Source organism: Trichophyton verrucosum (genome assembly GCF_000151505.1).
Source record: "Trichophyton verrucosum HKI 0517 chromosome Unknown contig00221_1.f1.exp, whole genome shotgun sequence".
Lineage (NCBI taxonomy): Eukaryota > Fungi > Ascomycota > Eurotiomycetes > Onygenales > Arthrodermataceae > Trichophyton > Trichophyton verrucosum.
In genome coordinates, this window is record NW_003315504.1 from 1 (window position 1) to 24,452 (window position 24,452).

At 49.0% G+C, this 24,452-nt stretch overlaps 8 protein-coding genes across 8 annotated transcripts; 4 read left to right on the top strand and 4 right to left on the bottom strand.

Moving 5' to 3' along the window:
• Positions 1-5: 5 nt before the first annotated feature.
• TRV_02563 (uncharacterized protein) lies at positions 6-758 on the top strand (the record flags this gene model as incomplete). Its single annotated transcript, XM_003023243.1, has 1 exon — positions 6-758. One exon carries the CDS (start codon positions 6-8, stop codon positions 756-758), a length of 753 nt encoding a protein of 250 aa, XP_003023289.1.
• A 1,252-nt stretch (positions 759-2,010) lies between these two features.
• Positions 2,011-3,413, bottom strand: TRV_02564 (uncharacterized protein; the record flags this gene model as incomplete). The annotated part of the gene is made up of 3 exons (XM_003023244.1): positions 2,011-2,294; positions 2,407-2,984; positions 3,124-3,413. 3 exons carry the CDS (start codon positions 3,411-3,413, stop codon positions 2,011-2,013), a joined length of 1,152 nt encoding a protein of 383 aa, XP_003023290.1.
• Positions 3,414-4,293: 880 nt separating this feature from the next.
• On the top strand, positions 4,294-6,156 carry TRV_02565 (MFS transporter, putative; the record flags this gene model as incomplete). The annotated part of the gene is made up of 6 exons (XM_003023245.1): positions 4,294-4,422; positions 4,485-4,552; positions 4,608-4,800; positions 4,859-5,450; positions 5,533-5,799; positions 5,858-6,156. 6 exons carry the CDS (start codon positions 4,294-4,296, stop codon positions 6,154-6,156), a joined length of 1,548 nt encoding a protein of 515 aa, XP_003023291.1.
• Positions 6,157-8,789: 2,633 nt separating this feature from the next.
• On the top strand, positions 8,790-10,408 carry TRV_02566 (uncharacterized protein; the record flags this gene model as incomplete). The annotated part of the gene is made up of 3 exons (XM_003023246.1): positions 8,790-9,236; positions 9,291-9,758; positions 9,824-10,408. 3 exons carry the CDS (start codon positions 8,790-8,792, stop codon positions 10,406-10,408), a joined length of 1,500 nt encoding a protein of 499 aa, XP_003023292.1.
• Positions 10,409-11,197: 789 nt separating this feature from the next.
• TRV_02567 (uncharacterized protein) lies at positions 11,198-13,868 on the bottom strand (the record flags this gene model as incomplete). The annotated part of the gene is made up of 2 exons (XM_003023247.1): positions 11,198-13,183; positions 13,269-13,868. 2 exons carry the CDS (start codon positions 13,866-13,868, stop codon positions 11,198-11,200), a joined length of 2,586 nt encoding a protein of 861 aa, XP_003023293.1.
• Positions 13,869-14,868: 1,000 nt separating this feature from the next.
• Positions 14,869-17,886, top strand: TRV_02568 (sodium/calcium exchanger protein; the record flags this gene model as incomplete). The annotated part of the gene is made up of 2 exons (XM_003023248.1): positions 14,869-15,111; positions 15,196-17,886. 2 exons carry the CDS (start codon positions 14,869-14,871, stop codon positions 17,884-17,886), a joined length of 2,934 nt encoding a protein of 977 aa, XP_003023294.1.
• A 465-nt stretch (positions 17,887-18,351) lies between these two features.
• TRV_02569 (uncharacterized protein) lies at positions 18,352-23,028 on the bottom strand (the record flags this gene model as incomplete). Its single annotated transcript, XM_003023249.1, has 4 exons — positions 18,352-19,603; positions 19,660-20,202; positions 20,273-22,306; positions 22,472-23,028. The coding sequence occupies 4 exons, from the start codon at positions 23,026-23,028 to the stop codon at positions 18,352-18,354; spliced, it is 4,386 nt and encodes a 1,461-aa protein (XP_003023295.1).
• Positions 23,029-23,590: 562 nt separating this feature from the next.
• Positions 23,591-24,289, bottom strand: TRV_02570 (uncharacterized protein; the record flags this gene model as incomplete). The annotated part of the gene is made up of 3 exons (XM_003023250.1): positions 23,591-23,749; positions 23,860-24,092; positions 24,274-24,289. The coding sequence occupies 3 exons, from the start codon at positions 24,287-24,289 to the stop codon at positions 23,591-23,593; spliced, it is 408 nt and encodes a 135-aa protein (XP_003023296.1).
• Between the last annotated feature and the right edge of the window lie 163 nt (positions 24,290-24,452).

Sequence of the window (24,452 nt, forward strand, 5' to 3'; positions counted from 1 at the left end):
GCGAAATGGCCGTCCGATCTCTTACCACTGCTCTCTCCCTCCCATTCGTCTTCGACTTCACCCCTCTAACTTCCAGCGATGCCGTCCAAAACCTTCGATCCACCGATGCTTCCCTTTTCGAGCTTCTGGAACTCTTTTCTACCGACGATCTCGATGCTTATGAGGATTTCGTTAAAGAGAACCCCATCTCCTCTATTTCTGCCCTGGCTTCGGTCAAGACCATCTCCCCCGCCACAACTACATCCTCTGCTTCAAGCGAACCACCATCAGTGGAAACTATCCTACAGACCAAAATGCGTCTGCTCACCCTTGCCAGTCTTGCTGCAAAGGCTCCCTCTCGCTCTCTGCCCTACAACGACATTGCTGCTGCTCTCCGCATCGAGCGAGAGGATGTAGAGAAGTGGGTTATCGATACCATCCGCGCCGGTCTTGTTGAGGGAAAACTCTCCCAACTCAAAGGTGAATTCCTTGTTCACCGTGCTACGTACCGTGTCTTCGGCGAGCGACAGTGGGGTGAAGTCCAAGGTCGTCTCATGGTATGGAAGCAGAGTCTGTTGAACGTCCTCGAAGTCATCCGCTCCGAAAAGGAGAAGTTCAAGGAAGCTGCCTCTGCTGCAGCTGCTCCCGCCCAGGGATCCGCTGAAGCTGATCGATTCTCATTTGGAGGAGGAAGAGGAGGCGGCGAGCGAAGGAGAGGTGGCCACCAATCACATCAACATCAAGCTAGGGATATGGAGTTGGTTGCCGGTGGTGACTAAAGCGCTCCTTTTCCCTTTCTACCTTCCCCCTTTTGTTTACTTTCCTACAAAGATTTGAATGTACTGGGCGTTTTTCGTGCTTGCTTTTAATCACTTCTTCTTCCCTTCCCGCAGTTTTCTAACCAAATCACTTCACCCGTGGTTTGATCTTCCCTTGACTTCTATGCTTCTTTTTTGCTTTCATCCCCCGTGATCGTGGAAAGGAATTTAATAGATCAAGCTCGCTGTTTTTATAATGTTGAGCATGAGCATGAGCACAAATGAGTATGAGAAATGAGGATGGGAAAAATATAAAAGAAGAATCAGTCAATTTTGGATTGTAGTCAACCTCTAATATAGGTCGACCAAGCTATCAAATCTCTATCTAGATCAAGATCACTATCACTGATAGATTAGTAAGCAATTAGGGCTAAACCCTGAGTTTTTTATATTACATAATAATTCAATATCACATGATTCACTAAACCGTTTCAGGTGTAGTCTCGCTAATCGCTGCTCTGCGAGATCGCCAAAAATTCGATGTTGCCAAAAAGCGCACAGAAGAAAGAGACCTCCATCGCAGCGCCTTGAACTCACGCCGTTTCAACCTACACGGAATCACCAACTCACCGTCAAGATGACCCACGAATCCGTCTTCTACAGCCGCCCACGAAACTACGGCAAGGGCAGCCGTCAATGGTACGCTCCTAAAACCCATGCATCGCGATATCGAACTGCCAGGATACATGTTTGGATGGAAGTTGGTTGGATATAGAATATATTGCTAATGGGGACTCCTTTTCTGTCTGCAGCCGCGCTTGCGCTCATCAGGCTGGTATCATCCGCAAATACGGCCTCATGATCTGCCGTCAGTGCTTCCGTGAGAAGTCCAAGGATATCGGTTTCATCAAGGTACGACATATCAATCACTCGCGGCAAAGTCATGAACAAAACACTCATGTTCTCCAATAGTACCGGTAAACGACTCGACCAAGATGATTTGTCTCGTTCCTGCCACCTTCGCTCTGTTCGGTTTCTAAAATACATAATTCGACATTCCTGATCTACCTTACTTCGAAATCGGATTGCGCGCCACCCACGCAAACCAAACTTCATGGCTTACAGGACGAATGGAATGGGGTGGTTGGTTCGAGTTGAGGGGAGATGAAATGGGGATGGACAGACGTTGGACGTGTATGGGCACGGGCGTGCGAAGAGAACTTCAATCGGAAACCATCTGATGCATATCCTCGTTCTCCATGGCCCTTTTTTTTTAACGCATATCATACCAATCAAAATATGGATACTTGCGGAGTTTCTTCTTTAGATGGGTGGTTTCAATCAGACCTATTCTTATGGATGTTGGCTTATTTGTTTGTGGTGGACGTAGCATGGGTGTTGGGCCATATATGGGCATCTCAATCTTCTGGGGTTTAAGAGATGACGTCTGGCACCCTGGAGGGGTTTGACATTCCCTCGTAAACTCTATGACCGGTCCGGTGTAAACAATCTGTATATCCAATGGAAGGTACATGCCGCTTGATTTGATGATTATGTCTATTAAAAGGAGTATTTATGTCTAGAATAAAAATGAGGGGAGAAAATCCACACCGCCCGCTTTGCTAAACGACAAATTTTTGGGTTTCTTTTCCATGTTCTCATTAGTTACCCTTTGGCTGCACGATGCCACGGCTCTCTATCTCCTTGTGAATGCGAGCAGTAACCTCAGTCTCGGTACCAACTGCAGAAACACTCATGACCTTGCCCATCTTCTCGTAATAGTTGACAACAGGCATGCTGGTCTCCTCAAAGACACGGAATCGCTTCTTGATTGACTCGATATTATCATCGTCACGGCCGCTGGTCTCTCCGCGCTTCAGTAGACGGTCCAACATCACGTCTTCCGGGCAGGATAGGAAGAGAGTTCCTGCAGAGGGACACACGGTTTCCTCGAAATATATAGCTTGATCCATTTTGCGTGGGAATCCGTCAATGAGAAACCGTGATGTCTGTTCTCCGCTGTTCTCGTCTTTCTTTTTCTTCTCCTCGAGGATGGCAGCCATGGCGTTGGAAAGGAGGGTAACAGTGATTTCCATTGGCACGATGATTCCTTCGCGAATGTTATGTCGAATCAAATCACCGTACTGACTTCCTTCACGGTCCTGCTCGGCCCTAAGCAAATCACCCGCGGAGAGATGGGAAAAACCATAGTCCTTGACGAGTTTGGCAGATTGCGTTCCTTTCCCACTACCCGGGCCTCCAAGCACAAAGATAACGGTCACTTCATCGGTAGAGAAGCGAGGAGATGTGTTGGTCGATGTGAGAGGTGGCGTGAGTTCGGCCGATAGCTTGGCTTCAGCAGGAGTGCCAGACTTTGGCATCTCACTTGCCAGGTTTGACATCCTTGGGAGTGCGAGACTTGATCAGAAAAGCGTATACGCCGCTTCCAACTGCGAGGATAGCAAGTATGGGGAGAACCTTGATCTCTGAGTTATTTCGGTTGCGGTTTGGAGGAGGAGGAGGCGGGGCGGAGGAATATGCTCGAATGAAAGGAGATGATGCAGCTTCCTGGCCAACTGCAAGGCGGGGTGGTTGACTTCCGCTAGCCAGGCGAAGGACGTGACGGGCTGCCGCAGAGCCAGATCTAGACAGAAAAATGGAGCGCGAAAGGGGCATTCCTAGCCAGTGTAATCAATTGACTGGTCCAATACCAACTTCTGAGATCCGTACGCTTTGTATCCAACGACACTCTCCAGTTCTCTCTTTCTTCTGCTTCTCGTGGTTCAAATGTCGAAGATGAAGAAAAAAAGGCCAAGCTATCCTAATGCGGACTAGCGTTCTCTGTGGTTACATCAAGGTTTTAAGCATATTTGCTTATTCAACTTTAAATGCTGACTAAGCTACTTCTTTCGTGCGCTTGTCCATATACCTGGGGGAAGGGAGAACGACGGTGCGAGGCAAACCCCAGGTGGACCATAAAGGGTTCTCCAAACCATTTGTCCTTCCACCCGGAATGCCAATCGAAGCGCCCTTACTGGCTCTGCTTCTCCACGCTGAAGAAACTGAGTCTGTGGACATGTGCTCCTGGGGTATCCCCCGCTGAATTCATCTCAGAATTATCTTACCCCAAGGTATCGTGGCAGACGTCATGTGTCCGTCTGTCCATCGATCCCATATCGTAGGGAACACGGCAATTGGCAGGCGATATGTACACTACCCGCTTTCCTTTCCCGATTAAATTAAACGTTCCCGAAATACGGAGTGCTTCTAGATCCGTGTCCTCGTAAGCAGTCGCCCGATCTCGCTCCGGACCAGCGCTTGAACCCGCTCAAGGCCGAAAATTCTGGAGAAGCCTGTTTGGGTACCTGACCCCTGTCCTGGGTACTAGCTCTTAAATGCGTTCGGTGCGCGTCCCACGCCTCATCCTTCATGAGGAAGGCGATCAGGGGATTGGTTGGTTAGTGGACGCGAAGGACTTTAAATACAGGACCGCTCGCACCGCAATCCTTCTTCCTGGACTTTTTGACTGTTTGGTGCCCTTGAACTTGAAACCACTATGGAGAAACATGAGATAGAGGAGCCAAGCTCTATTGAGCACCTAGACGACCAAGTCAAGACCATATCTCCTAAGATAGAGCTTGAAGACCCAGATGCTCATTTGAGCCCTGAAGAAAGACAGAAGCTGGTAAGAGACGTGATGTCTATGTTACGACCCATATAGTATCTTTCGCTAAGAGAAGTCGATAGGACAGAGCACTTCTGTGGAAGCTCGACCTTAGATTAGTCCCTTGGCTTTCGTTGCTGTACCTTGTCAGGTTCGTCAAAAACAAAGCTTGATCATTCTCCAGGCACTTATTGATAACTCTTTAGCTTCCTAGACCGAACGAATGTCGGAAACGCAAAGCTCGAGGGTCTCTTGAAGGATCTTCGCCTCTCAGATGGCCAATATGCGGCAGCTTTGACCATATTCTTTGTTTCTTATTCCATTTTTGAACCATTGACCAATATCTTATTGAAAAGATTAAAACCTAGTCTTTTTATCCCAGTTATCATGGTTGTCTGGGTATGGTTGAGCTGACAAGGTCTCTTCTTTAATTGGCACTAACCATTATTGCTCCTAGGGTATTTGTATGACTACTATGGGCCTTACTAAGAACTTTTCAGGCTTCATGGCCGCGAGATGGTTCCTAGGATTCACCGAAGCGGGACTTTTCCCAGGTGTCGGCTACTTTTTATCCTGCTGGTACAAACGAACCGAATTTGGCATTCGAATGGCTATCTTTTTCTCTGCGGCAGCGGTAGCCGGCTCGTTTGGTGGCCTACTTGCTGCAGCAATTGCAAAAATGAATGGAGTTGGAGGCAAAGCAGGCTGGGCTTGGATCTTTATCTTGGAAGGCTTAGGTACAATCGTTATTGCTATAGCATCATTTTGGATGGTGCAAGACTTCCCGGACACTGCAACATTCTTATCTGAAGATGATCGGAAACGAGTCCTATTGCGTCTTGCAAAGGACCAGCAAGCCAGTGCTGGACATGAGGATTTCAAAATGGAATATTTCTGGGCTAGTATAAGAGATTGGAAAACTTACGTTTCTGCTTTCATATACGCTGGATGTGTTGGGCCACTCTATGCCTTTTCGCTCTTCCTCCCTACCATTATCAAGGAACTAGTAAGCTTTTCACCTCCCTTTACTATGTGTTTACCCGGCCATGGTATTAAGACACGCTGACCTTTTCTTAGGGTATATATCCTCAAAATCCAACGTTTTGTACAACTCCCGGCTAATCTTTTTAGGGTATACATCAACAACGGCACAATTACTCTCAGTTCCTCCATATGCTGCAGGGTGTCTTTTGACCATCTTAATCGGCCTATTCTCTGATCGTACAAAAATGCGTGGGTTATCCAATATCGGCGTATCACTCATTGGAATAGCTGGGTTCAGTATGCTTCTCGGAGCAAAGTCCCCAGGGGTAAGGTATGCTGGGACGTTTCTTGGGGCGATGGGTATCTATCCATGCATACCAAATACGATATCGTGGGCCAGTAACAATACTGAAGGTAAGTTTCCTTCCTATCCTGTTGTATCTATAACCTTACTTCTGACATTGATGTATAGGAGTATATAAGCGTGGTGTCAGTCTTGGTTTCATTATTGGCTGGGGAAACCTCAATGGTGTGATATCTTCCAACATCTATAGACATCAAGACGCCCCAAACTTCTTCCCTGGGCATGGTATCGTACTAGGGTACCTCATTGTGTTCCTTTTTGGTGGAAGTGTGTTACAGCATATACTCCTGAGAATTGAGAATGGGAAGAGGATTCGAGGGGAGCGAAATGCTTGGGTCGAAGGACTTGATGAGCATGGCATCGAGATGCTGGGCGACAAACGGCCAGATTTTGTATATACGCTCTAGAAACTTGGCCAATATAGTTAACCAGTCAATTAAGACACTCGCAAACAACAATAAATTCCTCTTATGCTTGAGACTATAGACACGCTATTAAATCGGCCTCTCTCGTTCTTTATAGATTACTGACGTTGAAGCAAGCACAACGTGAATGATGCTGGCATTTACCCCTGAGCAGGCCAGTAAGTGTGAACGTGGCAGCGAATAGATTAACTGGTCATATGCTATAGCAGTAAGTTTACATGCATGTAGTTGAAGAATGATCTGGCCAATTGTCAGTATATATATAGACGAAACAACAGTCAAACGACAATCGGGGGAGTTCCTACATTTTCGCCACACGATACAAACACTCCCGCACCCGTCGGCTACGCACAAATGATCAACGATACACTAGTTAAGTGAACGTGTTTATGTTTGAACTGGACTCGAGGACAAACGGAACGTCCATCCAATTACCGATTAATTACTGTCTAACGCTCCGCTGCATACAACCTTCTGGATCAGGGCCGATCACTCAAGGCCTTTTTACCATAGGCAAGTTAGGGAACTTCTATGTTAAATGACTATTTATGGCCTAAAGGCGCATCATATATATCATGATACAGGATCAAGAGACAAGTGCCCATGCGTTTACTCATGAAAGATATTGCACCTATACCATGCTCAAGGCAGCGCAGGTGAAATGGTCGCAGCATTCTAGTCTTACATCAGGCTTAGCCATGTGAATTGAATGAATGGGGCGAAAACGGACACTCCGTAACAATGCCATGCAGTTAATCATCACGAGTTACCTTCAGTCGGGTGTTTGGAACTTGTTTCCCCGCGCGTGCTGGCAACAATAATCCAGGAAGTGGTTGACTGCGGCCGACTGCAATTTTCGCTCTTAGATCACTAGCCTTACCCTTGAACGTTGGTTAGCAGACAGCATCCAACATTTATCAACGATACTTAGTTGGCCTCCCTTCGAGTTACAAGCGAACGTAATGGGTGATCATTCCTGGTCAGCGGGATTTGCTCTTATTACCCCGGAAGGGCTATGCCTTGTCAGCTTGTGTATTGATTAATTGGTGCGCATCCCAACCGTGGCTTGACAGGGAGACTTAGCAGATTGCTTTTATATTTCGAGGTCAAGTCCCGACACTCTGGAGAACGAGGATGCAGTCAGACAATCACATTCCAATTCACTCAATTAATTACGAGCAAGAACCTTGAAGAGAAGTTGCATGTACTTAAGTACATATGCAGGGAGGAAACGATGCATGCACGAAGACTTCTTCAGCAGTGCAGTGGCGGAGTGTCCCGCAATGCCTGTAATTGGGTCTTGTCTTCTTCATGCTGTGGTATATTTTTGGCTGAAGGAGAAACAGTACCTGCAAGATACTTCCATTCACACAGAATTTAGCTAAGTATAAAAGTATCTTAGAAGTATTTATAGAACTGGGGCCGTGCTCCACTATTTTTAGCGCCCTTAAATTAGGGTTATACTTTCAACCAATGATAATCGAGCGGGGCGATCCTAAATGCAAAATATGACATGCTGATTGGCTGGGTAGATCCCGTCGGTCTAGCCGCACTGGTCTTAGCGTGTGACGGAATTTGCATCCATCACGGCGAGAATCACCTGCGCTGCTGGCCCATCACATCGACCACAGCACATCTGCATCCTCCCTGCATCACACCAGCCATCCCAGCAGTCGACTCTCGCTTGTCATTCGACCGCCACCCCGGTCTCTCAATCAGGATGGGCCCTGTAACCGCTGGGCGGCCGCCCAGGGCCGCTCGCAACGGACCAAACAAAACGCATTCTTCGTTATAACCGACTGTTGGACGGACCACGGCCTCACCACTCCTCGCTCTTCTTCGCACCACCCAGTCAAGGGATCCCTGGACCATCACGGCCACAGCTTGCATTTCCGTTTTCTCTTTGTCATGCCTGGCCAATTCTGCAAATCAACAAGGGTGACTTTGCTCCCCTTCCATGCCCAGATCGACATTGTATTCTATATTTCGTACAGAGAGATAGGCCATCTCTCCAGTGCTGCTCGGCCGCAACCCCCAAGCTTGGAGTCCACAATAATTAGGTTCACGCCTCGACTCCCTGGCATAAACATACCCGTTGCTCGAGTGCGGGCGGTTAACGTGGAGAGCCTACTGGCTGCTTGAAATAGCCCAGACTGCCCACCCTCCCAGGGTTCCTGGCTGCGATGGGCGCTAAGGATACAATATCTCACTCTCATCAGCTTTTCTCTTCCATCTTCTCTTTCTCCTTCACGATTCTCTCTTGTGTGCTTCTTGCTCTTTCACCTAACTACACTGATCCTACGGCTGCGACTGGTTTCGTGCCTACTTGAGAGCAACTCCCCCTAAGCGCCATCTCTTTCATCTTTGCCAAAGACTGCATCGACCAGGACACACTGACATCCCCTTTTGAAAGGTTCACATTTGTTCTGTACGTCGATCTATGCAGGCCGTCATGTCTTCCTTTGTCTTTGGCTCTTCTAACATGGCGAATGCGTAGGCCCGTCCTGTACGACACCAGATTATCAGCTCTCCTTCGGGCTGTTTCTGCTGAATAGGAAACCCTCCTGTTAAGCGGCCGACACTCGTCTCTTCTCCCTTCTTTACATATCTCTGGGATGTCTAGATTACATCCTAACGATCATACCGAGGGATCAGAATATTCGTTCTCTCAAGATCCAGTTACTCCTGTCGACGTAGTACAGCCAACTCGCAAGCAAATGGTTGGATTCGCTGCGCAGCCGACAACAATGGAGAACTCAACCCGCGACCCTCCTTCCGAGTCTCCCTTTGCCGACCCTCCAGCCAAACCAGGTTCTTCGGACTCAAACAAGCAGCCTAATGTATCCGATGTAGGGTTTGGCTATGTATCTGATAACCGGCCTGATAGAGATGCACCCGGTTCCTCAGCCAATGCACCAAATTCACCGCTCAAGAGTGCCATGAAAGTGCCCGGCACTCCTGGTCGGTTTGGAAATGCGAACCCGCTGAGCCCAATTTTTAGAGAGGAGCAGATTCTCGAGATTCATGAAAAGGATGCAGAGGAAGAGAACGCAAAGGATTTGGTATGCTCTCTCCTATCGACCTCTTAATTGAACATATTCTAATGTGCTTTATAGAAAATTAAAACACGAGTCCGCCTCTCGAAGATCTTGCTGCGTGGTGTCAATTTCTCCTGCAGTTTGATTGTCTTAGCACTGCTTGCTCAGTCGTTCCTTATCTTCCGCGCAACCAGACATCTAGAGAGCAGAAACGGACTTACACCCTGGGACCCAAATACCAACCCTTGGCCACAAATCCTCATTCTAGTTTTGACCTCCATCAACATGTTCCTGTCCATCGTCGTGCTTTGGAATAATTGCCGTGGAAAAGAGCGTCGTGCAGAGAAAGTAAACGTATACTACACTCTTTTTGCCGGCGGGTTCTTCGTCTTTACAGTCATAATGTGGGTTATAGCTGCTGGTATTCTACAAAACAGCAAGGACAGCGGTAATGGTAAAGACCTTTGGGGATGGTCTTGTAAGGACAATCAACGAGCCACTTTGTTCAAAGAATTGGTCGACTATGCTCTCGTTTGCCGCATGCAGGTATGCAATACCCGCCGTCCCACTACTCACCACAGCTGAATTGATATATTAACATTTGATTTTAGGATTGGACTCTTGTTTGCATTATCATTGAAATCGTCGTTGATACCATCACGATTGCTATCTATGCTGTTGTCTTCTATCGCTTCTACTCCAAGCGCAAGCTACGCAAGTCAATGAACGTCCGTGACAAGGCCAGATCTGACCTGTATCTCGCCAATCTCCGTGTGCAAACTGCCCCAAATACCCCTGGGTTTGCCCGAAGCCCAGCAATGAAACAAAACCCGTATTCGGCTGCTGAGAATGGACAAGCCAACGAATATTACCAGCCCCAATATGCCACTCCAGTCAACACCACAACTAACAAGCCGTTCCAACTCCAGCCTCCTCCTTCTAGATCATCCAATAGTATCCACAACGCACCTAGGGCTGAGACACAAAGTCCTGCTCTCGAGCCTGGCAGTACTGAACGGGTCAACCACCATGTTGCTGTTGCTCCTGGGGAACAATCATATGGTGCCGTGCCAATTCCCGAACCCTACAGAAGCCCCAGCTTTGCTCCTCAGGGAATGACACTACCGAATACTCCTGGTATTGGCGTAGCGGTTTTGTCTGACAACGCTTCTCACGTCCGCAACTCGTCAAGGTGACCCAGTTATATATCACAGGCAGCAGCCTGAAAACCGTCTGTTCTTGTACTTATCATCTGTTATCCCTTTCATTGCTCTTATTTTTGTTTATGCATGACTCCTAGCCTTTAATCCTCTCTCAACGCTCTCTAATGTCTGTGCTTGTTTTTGCTTGCCATCAATCTCCCAACTACCTAAATTCTCTTTGTCTTTGAAATACCCCTTGGGCCCTTCCAAGAAAATCAGGGCTGTGCGATCTACTACTATCTTGTTTCTCTTATTTCTGATATTTTGGAGTCGAATAATTTTTGTTACCTTTTGGGCAGATCATGTCCTATAACGAGGCATGTGAAGGAGTGAAAGGGGGAAAGAGTGGATACATATGACGCCCTATGTGCACGCTCTGCGAAGATTATGTTGACTGTCTTTGAATCTGGGCCTGATATTGACTATCAGCTGAAGTCCTTGTGGTTAAGTTTATTTAGCTATCTACCTTAGTTATATCGAAGAAAGCTTGATCACGGACTCGTTTTAGATTCTCCTTTTCAATATAAAAAAAATAAAAAAAAATAAGGCTTGAAACCAAGAATGATAGAAAGCGTCAGAATCGTACCATGGACCTTTGATGAATGCCATTAATCAAATTGCCACTGTTAATTTGTGTCATGCCAAGTAAAATAAGAACACTGCATGATGCCCCTTGATAGCAACAAAACTCCCGATGGAAAGGAAGACGCGATCATCTCATGTAGGCCGAAAATATATATATGCAAGGAGTAAATTAAATTTCATACGCTCATTCTGCCAATACTATGCATCCCCTTCTATAACAGCACCAATGTCTTTCGTCACATATATCTCTTCAAGCCTACCCTCCCAGTCATCTTCCATACTGCCTCTATTCTTTAGCACAAGGCCCTGCTCGTTGGCTAAATGTAGAAGGCAAATGAAACCATAGGAAGTACTGATATCACGCATTGCTTGTTCAGGATAAGACTCCTTCAAACCATTCATGACATCAGTAAAACGAAGGCTGTTCTTGAGATCTTCCGATTCCTCGTTTGGCGGGGTTTCCCCAGCAGTCGATTCCGGAGCTGGATCAGCGGGGGTAGTTGTCGATGTGACTGCCGCTGATGGAGAGGCCGAATTGAAAGACATTGAAGCGACCAGGCGCTCGCCCATACCTTTCCACATCACTTCCTTCAGACGACGTACATCTACCTTCTTCGCTACTCGAGCGTAATTGACGTATTCTGGACGCACCCTTCGGCCACCTTGTGTGACAAGCTGGGAGCCATATCCTCCTAACAGAGCTCCACCCGGGGTAGCAACGCTGTTCAGCAGCGCGTTAAGACCAGTCATACCACCAGACGCCGTTGAAGGTTGTGCATCCGAGTCTAACGGAGGAGAGAATGCCTCTCGAGCGTCTGCAAAAGGTATGTTATCGTCCTCATCATCATCACCAATTGGCAGGCCGTGTGGGAACGCAAGACCGTCATCATCGGCAAAGAAGTTAGCATCGTATGTTCCTTGGGCAGCATTCTCATCGTTCGCTGCCTGGTCCATGCTTTGCTTTTGTGATGCCCAGAAGGCTTCATCCATCTCGCCGTTATTAGGGCCGGATGCATCGTGTTGACGGGAGCGATTGCTGCTCTTCAACCCACGCAGGCCCATCTTGGCCTTGGGCTTCAAGAAAAGACGAAGCAGTTCCTTAGAATTGAAATGTTTATCGTCCGGCAATAAATTCCGCCCCTTAGTCTTCCACTGAGATTTTGGTAGCGAAATAGCGGAGTTAGAGCCTGAAGTAGCGTATATCATTTCGGCAACTGCAGGTTCTAGATCAGCAGCGAAGTTTATCTCAAAGGGTTCCTTTTCCTTGCGCTGTCTGGGGGCAGTAGTTGTGGCAGTAATATCCTTCATTCGTCGAATCTTCCAATGCTCAGGACCAGCCCAGTCTTTGCGTAGAGCATTGTCGAAATAGCTTAGTATATTGTCATGGTCGTGTGCTCTATTTCCATGTGAAAGGGACAAAGCGAAGGGGTCGTTCTCAGTAGTATCGTTATCAAAGCCAATAGTTGTGTCGTTATTATCACCAACTCCGATATTGCTGATGCGATGCACTTTTAGCATTGGCTCTAAGGCAGCATCTCGCGCCCATGCCTCACCACCTTGGCCGAACTCGGCTTCACCTCCAAGATCAAACCCTGTGATTGTTGCATCATCGTCGTCATCAAAGCCGATAGCAATATCATCATCTAATACGATGCCGGAAGCATCACCAAGACCCGGCTGCTCTGACTGTTGCTTATCATGCCTCCAGTCCTCAGGAGCTCGTAAGAATGGGATTTCAAGTGATCCGCTTGGGTCGCCTAAATCAAAATCTTTCAACGAGGGGCAGATATCATGGTCAGATAATATATCAAGGTTAGGGAAAAACCTCTCAGCTAAGCCACGAATATCGACGTCTAAATAGTCGTCGCTGGAGTCCGAGGTTGCAGGCCTGGGAGATGGGGACTTGGAACCGTCCTCTCGTCCGTCTCCCTGGGTCTCTTCATTGCCTTTATTTTGGGTCTCCGAATCAGCCGTGGTATTAGCATTAGCGTCGTCGCTACTGTCAAAAACGATTCTTCCCTGTCCATCAATTGAGAGATGGTTTAAAAGAAGTCCCTTCGCACCACCTTCATCGAAATCCGCAGAAGCTTTTTTAAATAGGGGATCCACGGAGAATTCCAGCTCAAACTTCTTTAGCTGCAGGGAAGCAAAAGATGGTGCTAGTGTGGATTCATGAGATCGAGCCTAGAAATAAGAGGGTAAGTAATTAGTATGACTCTTTCGGCAAAGTATTGGGACTGGGGGGACGTATCAACTTCGAATAACTTACCTTTTTTCGGGTCTTTCTCCTGGTTCCATCCTCACCCTCTTCACCCTCTTCTTCCTCATCTTCTTCGTCCCCATTCTCAGCTCCATCTTCCCTTTCACCCTGACCCTGTTTCTTCTTATTCCCACTGTCTGCCAATCCACTGAGTAGCTTCCCTGTCTCTGTTGCAACACTGTCCACTCTGCTAGTATAAATCTTAACACAGCCGTCCAATGTACAGCTTGCTTTTTGGAAATTCACACCGTCACCCTCCTTTAGCAGTGACATGTCATGGAAATAGTCAATAAGGGCAAAATTCCAGGAGTTGGCGGCATTGATTTTATTATCCGTTGCCATTTTCATCCATTCCTCAAAGTTGGCTAATATCGGAACACGTTTCATCGGCGTCACTGCCCGGCCGAGGCCATCGACGTCACTCTCCCTGCCTCTGACTGATCCACGGGGTGTATGTGGGCTGTCGGATACTCCATCATAGGTATTGAATCGTCGCGGCGGCATCGGCGTTTTAACTGCCGCTTTGATCTGGTCCATCTGGAGGTCGTATTGGGCCTGGCGGGAGTGTAATCGTGCAACTTTTTCTCCGGCATCGTCGTTAAGAGGCATTCTATGTAATATCAAGGCCGCAATGCGCAGGCCGCAGCGATTAGCACTCGGGTCACTCTTCTTCGCGGTAGTGCTTTCCCCCGCTTTAACGGCTTATGTGGGATTCTCCGTCACTTGCGCAGCCGCACACAGGCAGCAGAAGTAAAAACAGACAGAAGACATACTTTCTGGGCGTGTTCTTGTGCGGCGTGGTATTGCTCGCCGGCTTCGAGCTGCGGCGGCCATGACGGCTCTTCACCGGGGGGTTTGCGACTCGAGGCATGGTGGAGTTCGCGGTTCTTTCAGAGGGCGCCGTAGGGTCGGGGTTCAAAACAGATATATACTAAATGAAATAGATAGTCATCATGACAAGGCAAATACTCATTTAATGATGCTGTAGAAAGTCGTCTGGTAGTTAATTATTGCTGTTGCTGTTGCGTCTTTATCAACGCGCTTTTTCCTTTGCGGTTGTCGAAAAGAAGCCAATAATAAACATACGGCGTGCGGGGGCGACCAGTCGCGCAGTTACTGATTATGTAAGACGGAAACGGAATTTTATTTATCCGGATGACTAATAAACATCATGGCATAATCACGTAAGGGTATAATGTAATACCGAAATCTTATTATTAATCAGAAAAATTGATGCAAACTAAACAAACATGCCATAAATAGTTAAAAAGTCATCTTACGTCAGCTTAACTTGATGACATCATCAGAAAGCCAAAAACGGACAGAAAAAGCAACATCGCGAAAATCGATCCGACCTTTGAACGTCACCAAACGAACAGCCAAGTTGGCAGCGAGCAGGGATTCGAGCCGTCCGCAGACTATCCAAGGTCTCCTGATGGAACAGGGGAGACAACGCTGCAGCCGTCACACGTCAGGGAGATAAAGGAACGGAGTTGGCCTGCGCCCCAAGTCTCTTGCATATGAGGACATCACCGCTGGTTCCTTATCGGCCCGTCAACCAAAGGCGCATGTACTCGCGTGTCTCCTTACCCAGAATGCGACCTTCAAGATGAGCCTTTCAAACGCACTTTTCGCCAGCCTTGCCGGTACCCGGAATGCTAGGAAACGGTACTCAGCCCGTGGGTTCTATCTAGTGATATTGACCGTCCTTGCAGTGGCCCTCGGAAGCCTTCTGGTTTCCCGCGGTAAAAGCGCCCAAGGTGGCCTGTTCATGCCAGAGGCAGCCAGGAAGACTCGAAGGTCGTTGGAGCCGGGCACAGCGAGCTGGGCGATACAAGATAATGGAAAAGAGGTACGTTTTGGACTCGGGGTGTCACCACACCAATCTCTCGTTATTAGGTTCCGTAGCTGACGGGAACTTGAACCCATTCTATAGTGCCGGCTGGTTCACCGAGCAAAACACCAATGCGCCTTCATTCGTGATAACTGTGAGGACGAGAATATTGGCCTCATCCCTTACCTGGAGTTTTATTATTGCGGGCTTAGTAGTGCGAAGCCGGTCGGTTTCTTCTTGCTCGCAGCATGGCTTGCGATGCTGTTCAGCACGGTTGGAATCGCCGCCAGCGACTTCTTATGCGTCAACCTGAGCACTATCGCCAATATTCTTGGAATGAGCGAGAGCTTGACGGGCGTGACTTTTCTCGCCTTTGGAAATGGGAGTCCAGATGTGTTCTCTACATTTGCAGCCATGAGCTCTAATAGTGGCAGCCTGGCTATCGGAGAACTCATTGGCGCTGCTGGATTTATCACTGCCGTGGTTGCCGGCTCTATGGCACTTACTCGGCCCTTCAGAGTTGCCAGGCGAAGCTTTGTCCGTGATATTCTATTTTTTGCGATCGCCGCTGGCTTTACCATGGGATTCGTTGCTGACGGCAAGCTTCATTCCTGGGAATGCGCGTCGATGATCGGATTTTATATATTCTATGTTATCATTGTCGTTACCTGGCATTGGTACATGGGCCGGCAGAGACAAAGACTAGAGCGTGATATTGCAGCCCGAGCCCATTTCCATATACCCCAGAACCAGGAGCTGGAGATAAACGAGGTACCAGAGAACGATGACCCAATTGCCGGTGGCGAGAATCGCCCTCTTCTAGGTGCTACCAATGACGACTTTGGATCGCTGGAACGGGCAGATATCCCGACGTTGAGAATTGAAGATGAAGGGGAAGGGGAGGAGCGTGATAGACAGCAACTGGCAGAACTGCATGAGAACATGCGAGTCAATCGACCACAGGCAAACCAAAGAATGCTTTCTAGTGGTGGTATTCGACCCAGTTTAGTTGGTGCTCTCGAGTTCAGATCAGTCCTCTCCTCTCTAGAGAAATCGCGCAGCCTCCAGTCCGGAAGAATCCACTTGCGAAGTTACTCTGACGATCCCTTTTCTCCTGCTAACCCAACAGCAGCTCGTCCAAGAGCATCAACAACTCAGCGTCCTGAATTCTATTCTTATCACGATAACGACAGGTTTGGACAACATGGACTGTCCACCTCCGCCCAACCACGGATACTCTCTCATAGTCTGGATAATCCTCCGGGAGCTCACCTTGAACATCAAGCAAACCTACTTTGCGCATCTCCCACTTCATCTGGCTATCCTTCTCGATCTCAAAGTCCTGCCCCGTCCGTTGATCGATCCAGATCCCCAAGCCGATTAGCTCCCCCACGAACTGTATTCCAGCAACCAAGTTACGCATCCGGAGGTCCTACACCGTCTATTCAGTCCTCAATTTCCCCCCAAACTACGCCCCCAGCCCATGGAAGAAGTTCTACTCCAACTAGCCCCGGGTCGTCAATTACACCATTCCCCCCGTACACTGATGAAACTGGCTACACCCCCCATGGGCCCTCAAGCCTTCGATTTCAAAGATCGGCCCAATCTCTAGGCTCACAATATATTCGTGCACAGTCTGTAGGAACAGACATTGAGGTATCTGGTCCAAGATGGTGGCCACACTCCTTCCCCATTCCAAAAGCCATTATATCGGCTCTGTTCCCAACTCTCTACAACTGGGGAGAAAAATCTTTATGGGACAAATTTCTAGGTATCGCAGCAGCACCTAGCGTTTTCGTTCTCACTGTGACTCTACCTGTTGTGGAAACAGACAGCTCTGAACCCGAGGCTATTTCTATCCCTGATCAAGGAGCAGCAGTCATTGTTGAACACCAAGTACCAAGTATCACTGTTCCCAGCTATCGTGACGATGAGACAGCTGAAGCCAACCCGCAAGAGCTTGCTCGACCTTCTCTCAATCGCCTTCGACAAGATTCAGAGCTACCGGTTCACCCGCCATGCGAAGTCCTTGGCAAAGAGGAGTCTCCCGTCAAGCAATGGAACAGATGGCTTTTGCTCCTTCAACTATACACCGCGCCATTGTTTATCACGATAACTTTGTGGAATAGCCTTCGTCCAGAGCATGACCCTCACACACTGATTTTGCCGATCCTCCTCTCCCTACTCCTGTCTTCAGGCTTCGCGATAATACTTCTCCTCGCCTCTAAAGGTTCACGCAACCAGCTACCCAAGCCACTTCGGCCATTCGTCGCCTTCCTTGGGTTCACCGTCGCCATAGCATGGGTTTCAACCCTAGCCACCGAAGTAGTTGCCCTTCTTAAACTCTTCGGTGTCGTTCTGAACATCAGTGACTCCCTGCTCGGCCTTACAATATTCGCAGTTGGCAACTCACTCGGCGATCTCGTTGCCGACGTCACTATAGCACGTCTAGGGTACCCGGTGATGGCGCTAAGCGCCTGTTTTGGCGGCCCAATGCTGAATATCCTCATTGGCATTGGCGTCGGAGGTTTATATATGACTTTGCAACCGATTCAAAACATGCAGTCGGCTAGCATCACCCCTGCAGTGTCGGCCGCTCTTCAGCCATACCCGATTGAAGTGTCTAAAACTCTTATTATCAGCGCCGCGACATTAATGCTAACCTTGCTTGGACTACTCATCGTTGTGCCGTTGAATAAGTGGCGGATGGACAGGAATGTGGGCTTTGGACTTGTCTCTCTATGGGTTATAAGTACCGTCATTAACGTTGTTCTTGAATTGGTGTCTGTATGAGGTACGGCTTATGGCGTTTTCATTTCTCTACTGTATAGCATCTTGATTCCCATTCTTATTCATGGTATTATTTTTCCTTATCTTTTTTATATCTATACTCTGGCATATTCATCATTCAATATTTTCAACATTTACCCCTGTTGCACAGCAATAAAGGCATATATGCACTCTGATCCTCACTCCTTGGCTAGACACATACAGTTGTTTAATCAATATTATATCAAATAAACCAGTGCAAATAGCAACGCTTGCGATGATTTTCACGAGTTGTATCTACGCCAGAGTAGCTAGACCAGAATCATTGACTACTAAACAAGTTTATTTCTCTTTCCAAGCAAAATATATTAAAAAGAAGCAGGTAGTAGCGAGAGACAACAATGAAAACAAGAAGTACATTCACAGCGAAACTATGAAAGGATATCTCAAATACCCAATCATAAGTTTGCTGGGTTTACAAACACCACCTTACAACACACGGCCAGCCGACATTGCCGTGCTTCGGTCCTTGGTGACGACTTTCTTCAAAGCCTTTCCTGCTTGGATGTCTCCTAGCAATGCACCTCGTCCCATACCCATGGGGCCACCAGGTCCGCCACCAGGGGCAGGGCCTGGAGGAGGTGGAGGAGGCGGTGGGGGTGGAGCACCGCCTGGCGGAGGTGGTGGAGGGGGCGGAGGAGCAGATGGAGCAGCCATATCAGGGAGCGGAGGTGCGGGAGGAGGCATAGATGGAGTTTCTTGTGCTTCTTGGAATGGTTCTTCGTCTTTCTGCTCCGTTGGGATAGGGGAAGCGGGCATTGGGGGTGCCGAGGGAGGAGGAATTGGGCTATGGGTTGGTTGTGGAGTGGCAGCCTTCGAATCTTGAGGCTCATCCATTGCACTTAGAGGGCGTGGAGGAGCCATGGTTCCGAAGAGGATGCTGGCTAGTTGCTTAGCGCTGCCGCCAGCAGCACGGTCGTCGTCGTCAGATGAGTTCTCGGACTCAGCGACGGACCAATCATCATCTTCTTCAGGACGAGCTCGAGACTTACGCTCGAGTGGACCGGGAAGGGCCGCGGTTCCCACCGAGAAGGCGGATTTGGCGTTGTCTTGGGCAAGGCGGTGGAATGGGTTGGTTGACTGGGTTTCTGGTGCCGGTGCTGGTGCCGGTGTCTCTGCAGCTGCGGGCTCAGAGGACGACTGGCTGAGTTGACGGAAGTAAGGGTTCCTTGACTCGGTTTCAGGAACGATGGGCTTGCTCATGACTGGATGGATAATAGGCTCAGGGGATTGAGGGCGGAATACCTGCGTGCCATCTTCCTCTGTTATGATTTCAGGGATATGACGAGCTGGTGGTGGCCGTGCTACTGGTTCTGGTAGAGCAGGCGAAGGGATTGTAGCCTTTGGCTCTTCTATGACTTGGCTTTGGGTAGGCGTGGCGGTATCCTCAGGGGTAACGAATCCAGGACCTTCATCGTCTGAAGAGGATTCCTCATCTCCAAGGCTCTCAAGCTGTCGTTGCAATTCACGCTCGCGTTCTTGAGCAGCTTCCAACTCAGCTCTCTGAGCGGCAAGCTTAGCTTCCTTCTCCCTGGCTTCTTGTTCTGCCTGCTGCTTGCGGCGTTTCTGCTCCTGTTTCTTGATCTTGCCTTGGCGGACCTGCTCTTCCAAAGCCTTGAGTCGAGCCTGAGCGGCTTCTTTCTCACGAGCAAGTTCTTCCTCTTGTCTCCTAGTCTCGTCCCTGAATCATGGGTTAGAACTGCTAAGCTAGCACAAATTCTGAGGTAATTGACTTACTTTAGTTGTTCCGTCTCAGCCTCCTGAGCCTGTTGTTCCTGTCTAAGAGCGGCTTCCTGCTCTTCCTTAGCTCTGATAGCAAGGGCTTCCTCCTCGGCCTTCTTCGTCTCATTCTGCTCTGCAGAATCCGATCTGGCTTTGCGAGATGGAGGAGGTGGTGGAGCTTTCTTTGGTCCAGCTTTTGCTGGTGGAGGAGCAGGGGCCTGCTCACTCTCCAGCCTCCGCTGTCTCTCTTGCTCCCGCTTAGCATCCTCTTCCTCGGCGCGTAGGCGTCTTTCTTCCCTTTCTCGCTTCTCACGTTCTTGTCGTTCCATGAAAGATTCTCCGGCATCAGCTGGCTTGAGACCAGCTGCGGCCATCCGTTCAGCAATACGTCGCTGAGCTCGCTCTCTGGCAGCAGCCACTCTTTGCTCATGCGTTGTTCCGACAAGAGATGGCGACTGAGATGAAGAGCGAGGCTCAGGACTTGGTCTGGATTGGATCTCAGGCTGGCTTCCATATTGGTTTGCACTAGAAGCTTCACGGCTCGCTCTCTCTCTCTCCCTGTAGATGATATTTGTTAGCCACGAATGATGCATGTTGTAAAGTAAAAAGAAGGGTGGGGGTTACTAACTCCTCTTTTCTGATCTTCGCCGTCTTACGATTTCGCTGAAGGTCATATATGAGGTCTCTAATCTGATCTTCAACCCCGAGGGCTTCCTCCCAACGCCGTCGCTCATGTTCACGAGTAGAATTCTCATTGTCACCCTTAAGACTATCCTCCAGACTGGCAGAAAACTCCTTGACGCTCTCCTCCACATCCCTAGTCATGGCATCGTTACGCTCACGTTCAGAGTTAATCTTGCTTCTTTCCTCTTCCAATCTGCGAGCTGCAGCACCCTCATCTGCAGCAGCAGGGGCAGGTCGGCCAGCCAGCTCAGCAGCTCTGGCTTGCATCCTTGCACGAGCACGGGCCTTGATACGATCGCTCTCAGTGATCGCACCGCCTGGACCAGTGCCAATGATTTCCAATGCACTTCCTGGATGTTCTTTTGCATCCTTCAGCCTGAAAAGTTCAAGCCTGCAGTCAGCAATAGCTCGTTCAGTCTTGCGTACATTGGAGGCCAGCTCGGGAAGTTGGTCCTGATAAGCCTGCAGCTGGCGGCGCATGCTACGACGCTCAGCACTAGAATCCAGATTTCTAAGCGAGGCCTTTGGATCGGTATCGATGTCATCTTGAACTCGGCGAATTCTGTCCATGAGAGACTCTGCCTCCCTCTTGTCCCTGCGATCCATAGCTTGCTCTTCCTCGGCATGGCTCTCGTCTCTGAAATCCGTAGCATCAAGCATGATCTTGGTTTCTCGGATTTTCTTCTTCAGTTGCTCGACGGACAAGTCATCGTCAGATTTCTCTGACTGCATGGAAGTAGCCGGCGAGGGAGTCCGGCCGGCGCCAATGCGACGACGAGCACTTGACTTGTATCCAACGGCATCATCGTTGTTCTTGAAGACAGTGGCGTCCTTCCTTGGATAGCCAGCACCACCAGGTCCGGAATTATTAAAGGAATGAGTCTTTAAGTAACTAACACCAGTCTTCTGGGGCTGCAAGAATGCACCAGAGGATTTCCTAGCCTCTGCATCCTGGGAAAGCATCGACTTGACAGCCCCAATGGAATCGTTAAGATTCCGAGTTGATGGCGGCACAAGCTCCGGAGGAAGTCTGTTTGGAATAGGATAGCCATTAAGTTTCCTGTAAATAAGATGCATGGCCACGGCAAATTCATCCTTATTTAGACGGCCTCTGTTATTGGGATCGGAAAGGGTCCAAATCTGTTCTAGGTGTTGACGTTCCAATCCACTCTGGCCCATAATCTCAATGGCAACATCTCCACCAATGAAACCCTTTCCTAGACCATCCCAGGCACGGAAAAGCTCATCATAGATTTTCTTCTCGTCCTTGGTGACGGCCCATGGAATAGTAGCATTTCCAGAGAGTCCGGCAGTGGTAAATGTACCGGTTTCCCTTCCGGCCTGTGGCATGAGTCTCTGCTGGAGTGCTTCAATGTTAGGTAATCCTGTGGCTGGTGCATTGACAAATCCCCACTGGCCAGGCATCCCTGTCGGTTGGGCGGTTAATGGGGCAGCACCACCGGTATGACCAGGGGTTAGTCCAGCGGTGAATGAAGCTGGCATGGGTGGCATTGGTGGCCGGGGACCTGAGTATCCTGTGGCTTGGGGGTTTTGCGGCATGCCAGTGACTTGGGGTCGTAGACCACCTGGGAACCCTGTTGGCTGGGGCTGCATAGCACTGGGTGGTTGAAAGCCGGTAGCCTGGTTATAGAAACCTGTTGGTTGGGCAGTTAATTGTGAGAGAAGCTGTGAGTTAGAGGGTTGCTGGGGCTGTGGCTGTTGCGGCGCAGGAGGAGCGGAGGTATTCTGCATCAATGGCTGGTCAAAGTTGGGGGCGTTTGATCGGGGCGCCTGTGGTGGGTGATCATCAGGCACAGCAAAGGAGATGATGTCGACCATGCTTGAGACTTCGTTCTTGATACGATCGGGTAGTGTAGCGGGTAAATCGCGACCTGTTATTCGGAGGTTGCACAGGTACATGGCCAGCGCAAACTCGGGAAACATAAGACGGCCGGACTTGGTAGTATCTGAGAGTACCCTATATTGCCCAATCAGCCAAAAAAGCCATTGTAAGGGCCCATTGAATATAAAGAAACCGCATACCATATTTTAGACAGCTCACTGCCAGGTAGCTTCGATCGTAGAAGTAAATCTCTCGCCGTTTCGCCTATTCCAAACGTCAATCTCGGACTGCTATAGATACCTAAGCATAGCACTTCCACAGCATTCTAACTCACCATCTAATGACTGCGAATCTCCAACAGCGGACTTAAACAGCTGCTCAAACTTGGCCTGATCCTGCACCGTTATAAACGACAAACGCATCGGCGGTATCTTTGACCCAGCATGCGCACTCCTCGCAGGAGCCGCGGGAGCCTGCCCGGGGATATTTTGAAACGACTGCGCCATTTGCGACGACGTATGGCCCGTAGGCTGGGGAGCCTGGCTGGTGGGCTGCGGCACTTGTAAACTCGAGTTCTGCTGGGTAGGATAGCCTGTCATCTGCGGCGGTTGGAGGGAGGACTGGAAAGGGGGAGCCTGCTGCTGGTGCTGCTGCGGCTGCGGCTGCTGCAAGGCGCCAGGGAAACCGGTGGCCTGAGGTTGGAGCTGGGGCATTCCATAGCCGGTAGGTTGAGGCATGAAAGGTCCAGGCTGGTGTTGCTGCTGCTGTTGCGGCTGCTGGAAGCCTGGATACTGCTGTTGTTGCTGGCCGCCATACTGCTGCTGCTGGCCCGGCTGGCCGGTGGGAAACGAGTACATCACACCAGCACGCGAGGACAGCGAATGGGGGTTCCGGGGATTAAGAATTAACAATATCAACGAGAGAAGAGGAAGCGAAGACACAAATAGAAGCGCAAAAGAAAAAGAAATGCGGTTAGAGGCGAAGATGGCTGTTTGATGCTGGAGTTGGGATGTTTTTGTCGTCGTCGCAGCGTCGAAGTTGACGTTGGAGAGTCCAAAAGCGGCAAAACATGACGCCGCCTGAAGAAGTCTTGGCGTGGGCATCTACATATGTATTGACGGCGAGAAGGAAGAAGACGAAGAAGAAGAAGATATTGGAAGAAGAGAAAAGAAGACGAAGATTAAAGATAGAGACGGAATGATATTAAAACCTGAGGCAGAGACCGAGGTATACCAAGGCAAAGAATAGGCAAATGTAAAAACATGACCCAGTAATCCTCCCAGGACGCCAAAATTAAAGCTGTCATCACCCGTAAAGCAGTCAAGCAGTGACATGCATCGTGAAAGTAATTTTTTTTTCTTGTTTTGTTGTTTTGATTTGTTTGATTGAGACTCGAGGGTGCAACAAGTTTAGACACCATTAGATACCGTTTGGAGCATCGTTCTGCTGGGTGCCGGCGCCGACCATCTTACGCAGCTCATACTCCTTGGTGAACTCACGGCTGAAGGTGCCGAGATCCTTGACCAGGTCGTGGCAGGCAGCAAGAACTGCTTCCTTGGGGGTGATCTGACCGTCGGTCTGGACGCGAAGGAGCACTTTGTGAACCAGAGGGTGGGGGATCTACAGGCGTAGGTTAGTATTATAGTCACATAGTCACATATAGTACAAGATTGTGGGTGTTTTCTTACGCGGTATCCAGAGAAGAGGACGTGCTGGTTCTGAAGCAGACGAGAGCGGATCAGGTTGCCCAAGGTGTGGTCCTCCTTGTTGAAAGTAAAGATGGCAGTAGAAGGGACACCTAGAGCTTTGTTAGATGGCAGTTCATAGGAGTTGGTCACCAGAGAAGAGTCAGTGTCACTCACGAGTATCAACCTCGACTTCAACCTTCTTCTCACCAGGTCCCAAGACGAAGGACTCGAATCTGTAGTGTCAAGTTAGCATGGTTTCGTCAGAATAGCTGCAGATATTGTTTGTGAAAAGTAGAAAAACAGAAGCGAGGTCGAACCTCGAGATCATGTCCCTATGAGGGCGGACTTGGGTACGACATGGGTTCTGGCGGTAGCTCGCGCAGGAGGAGTCGAAAAAGGAGCGATCACGCTTACGCTCGTCGTCGACCATTTTGATAGATGCAGGCAGTGGTTTTCAAACTCGGGAGCAAAGATATCACAGAAAGGTGCACAAAGTGTGAGTTGTAAAAGTGAAAAGGAAAGAGAGGTAGAAAAAAAGGAGGAAGGAAAGTTATCAAAATATCAAATATCAAATGTGTGTGTGGAAAGGACAA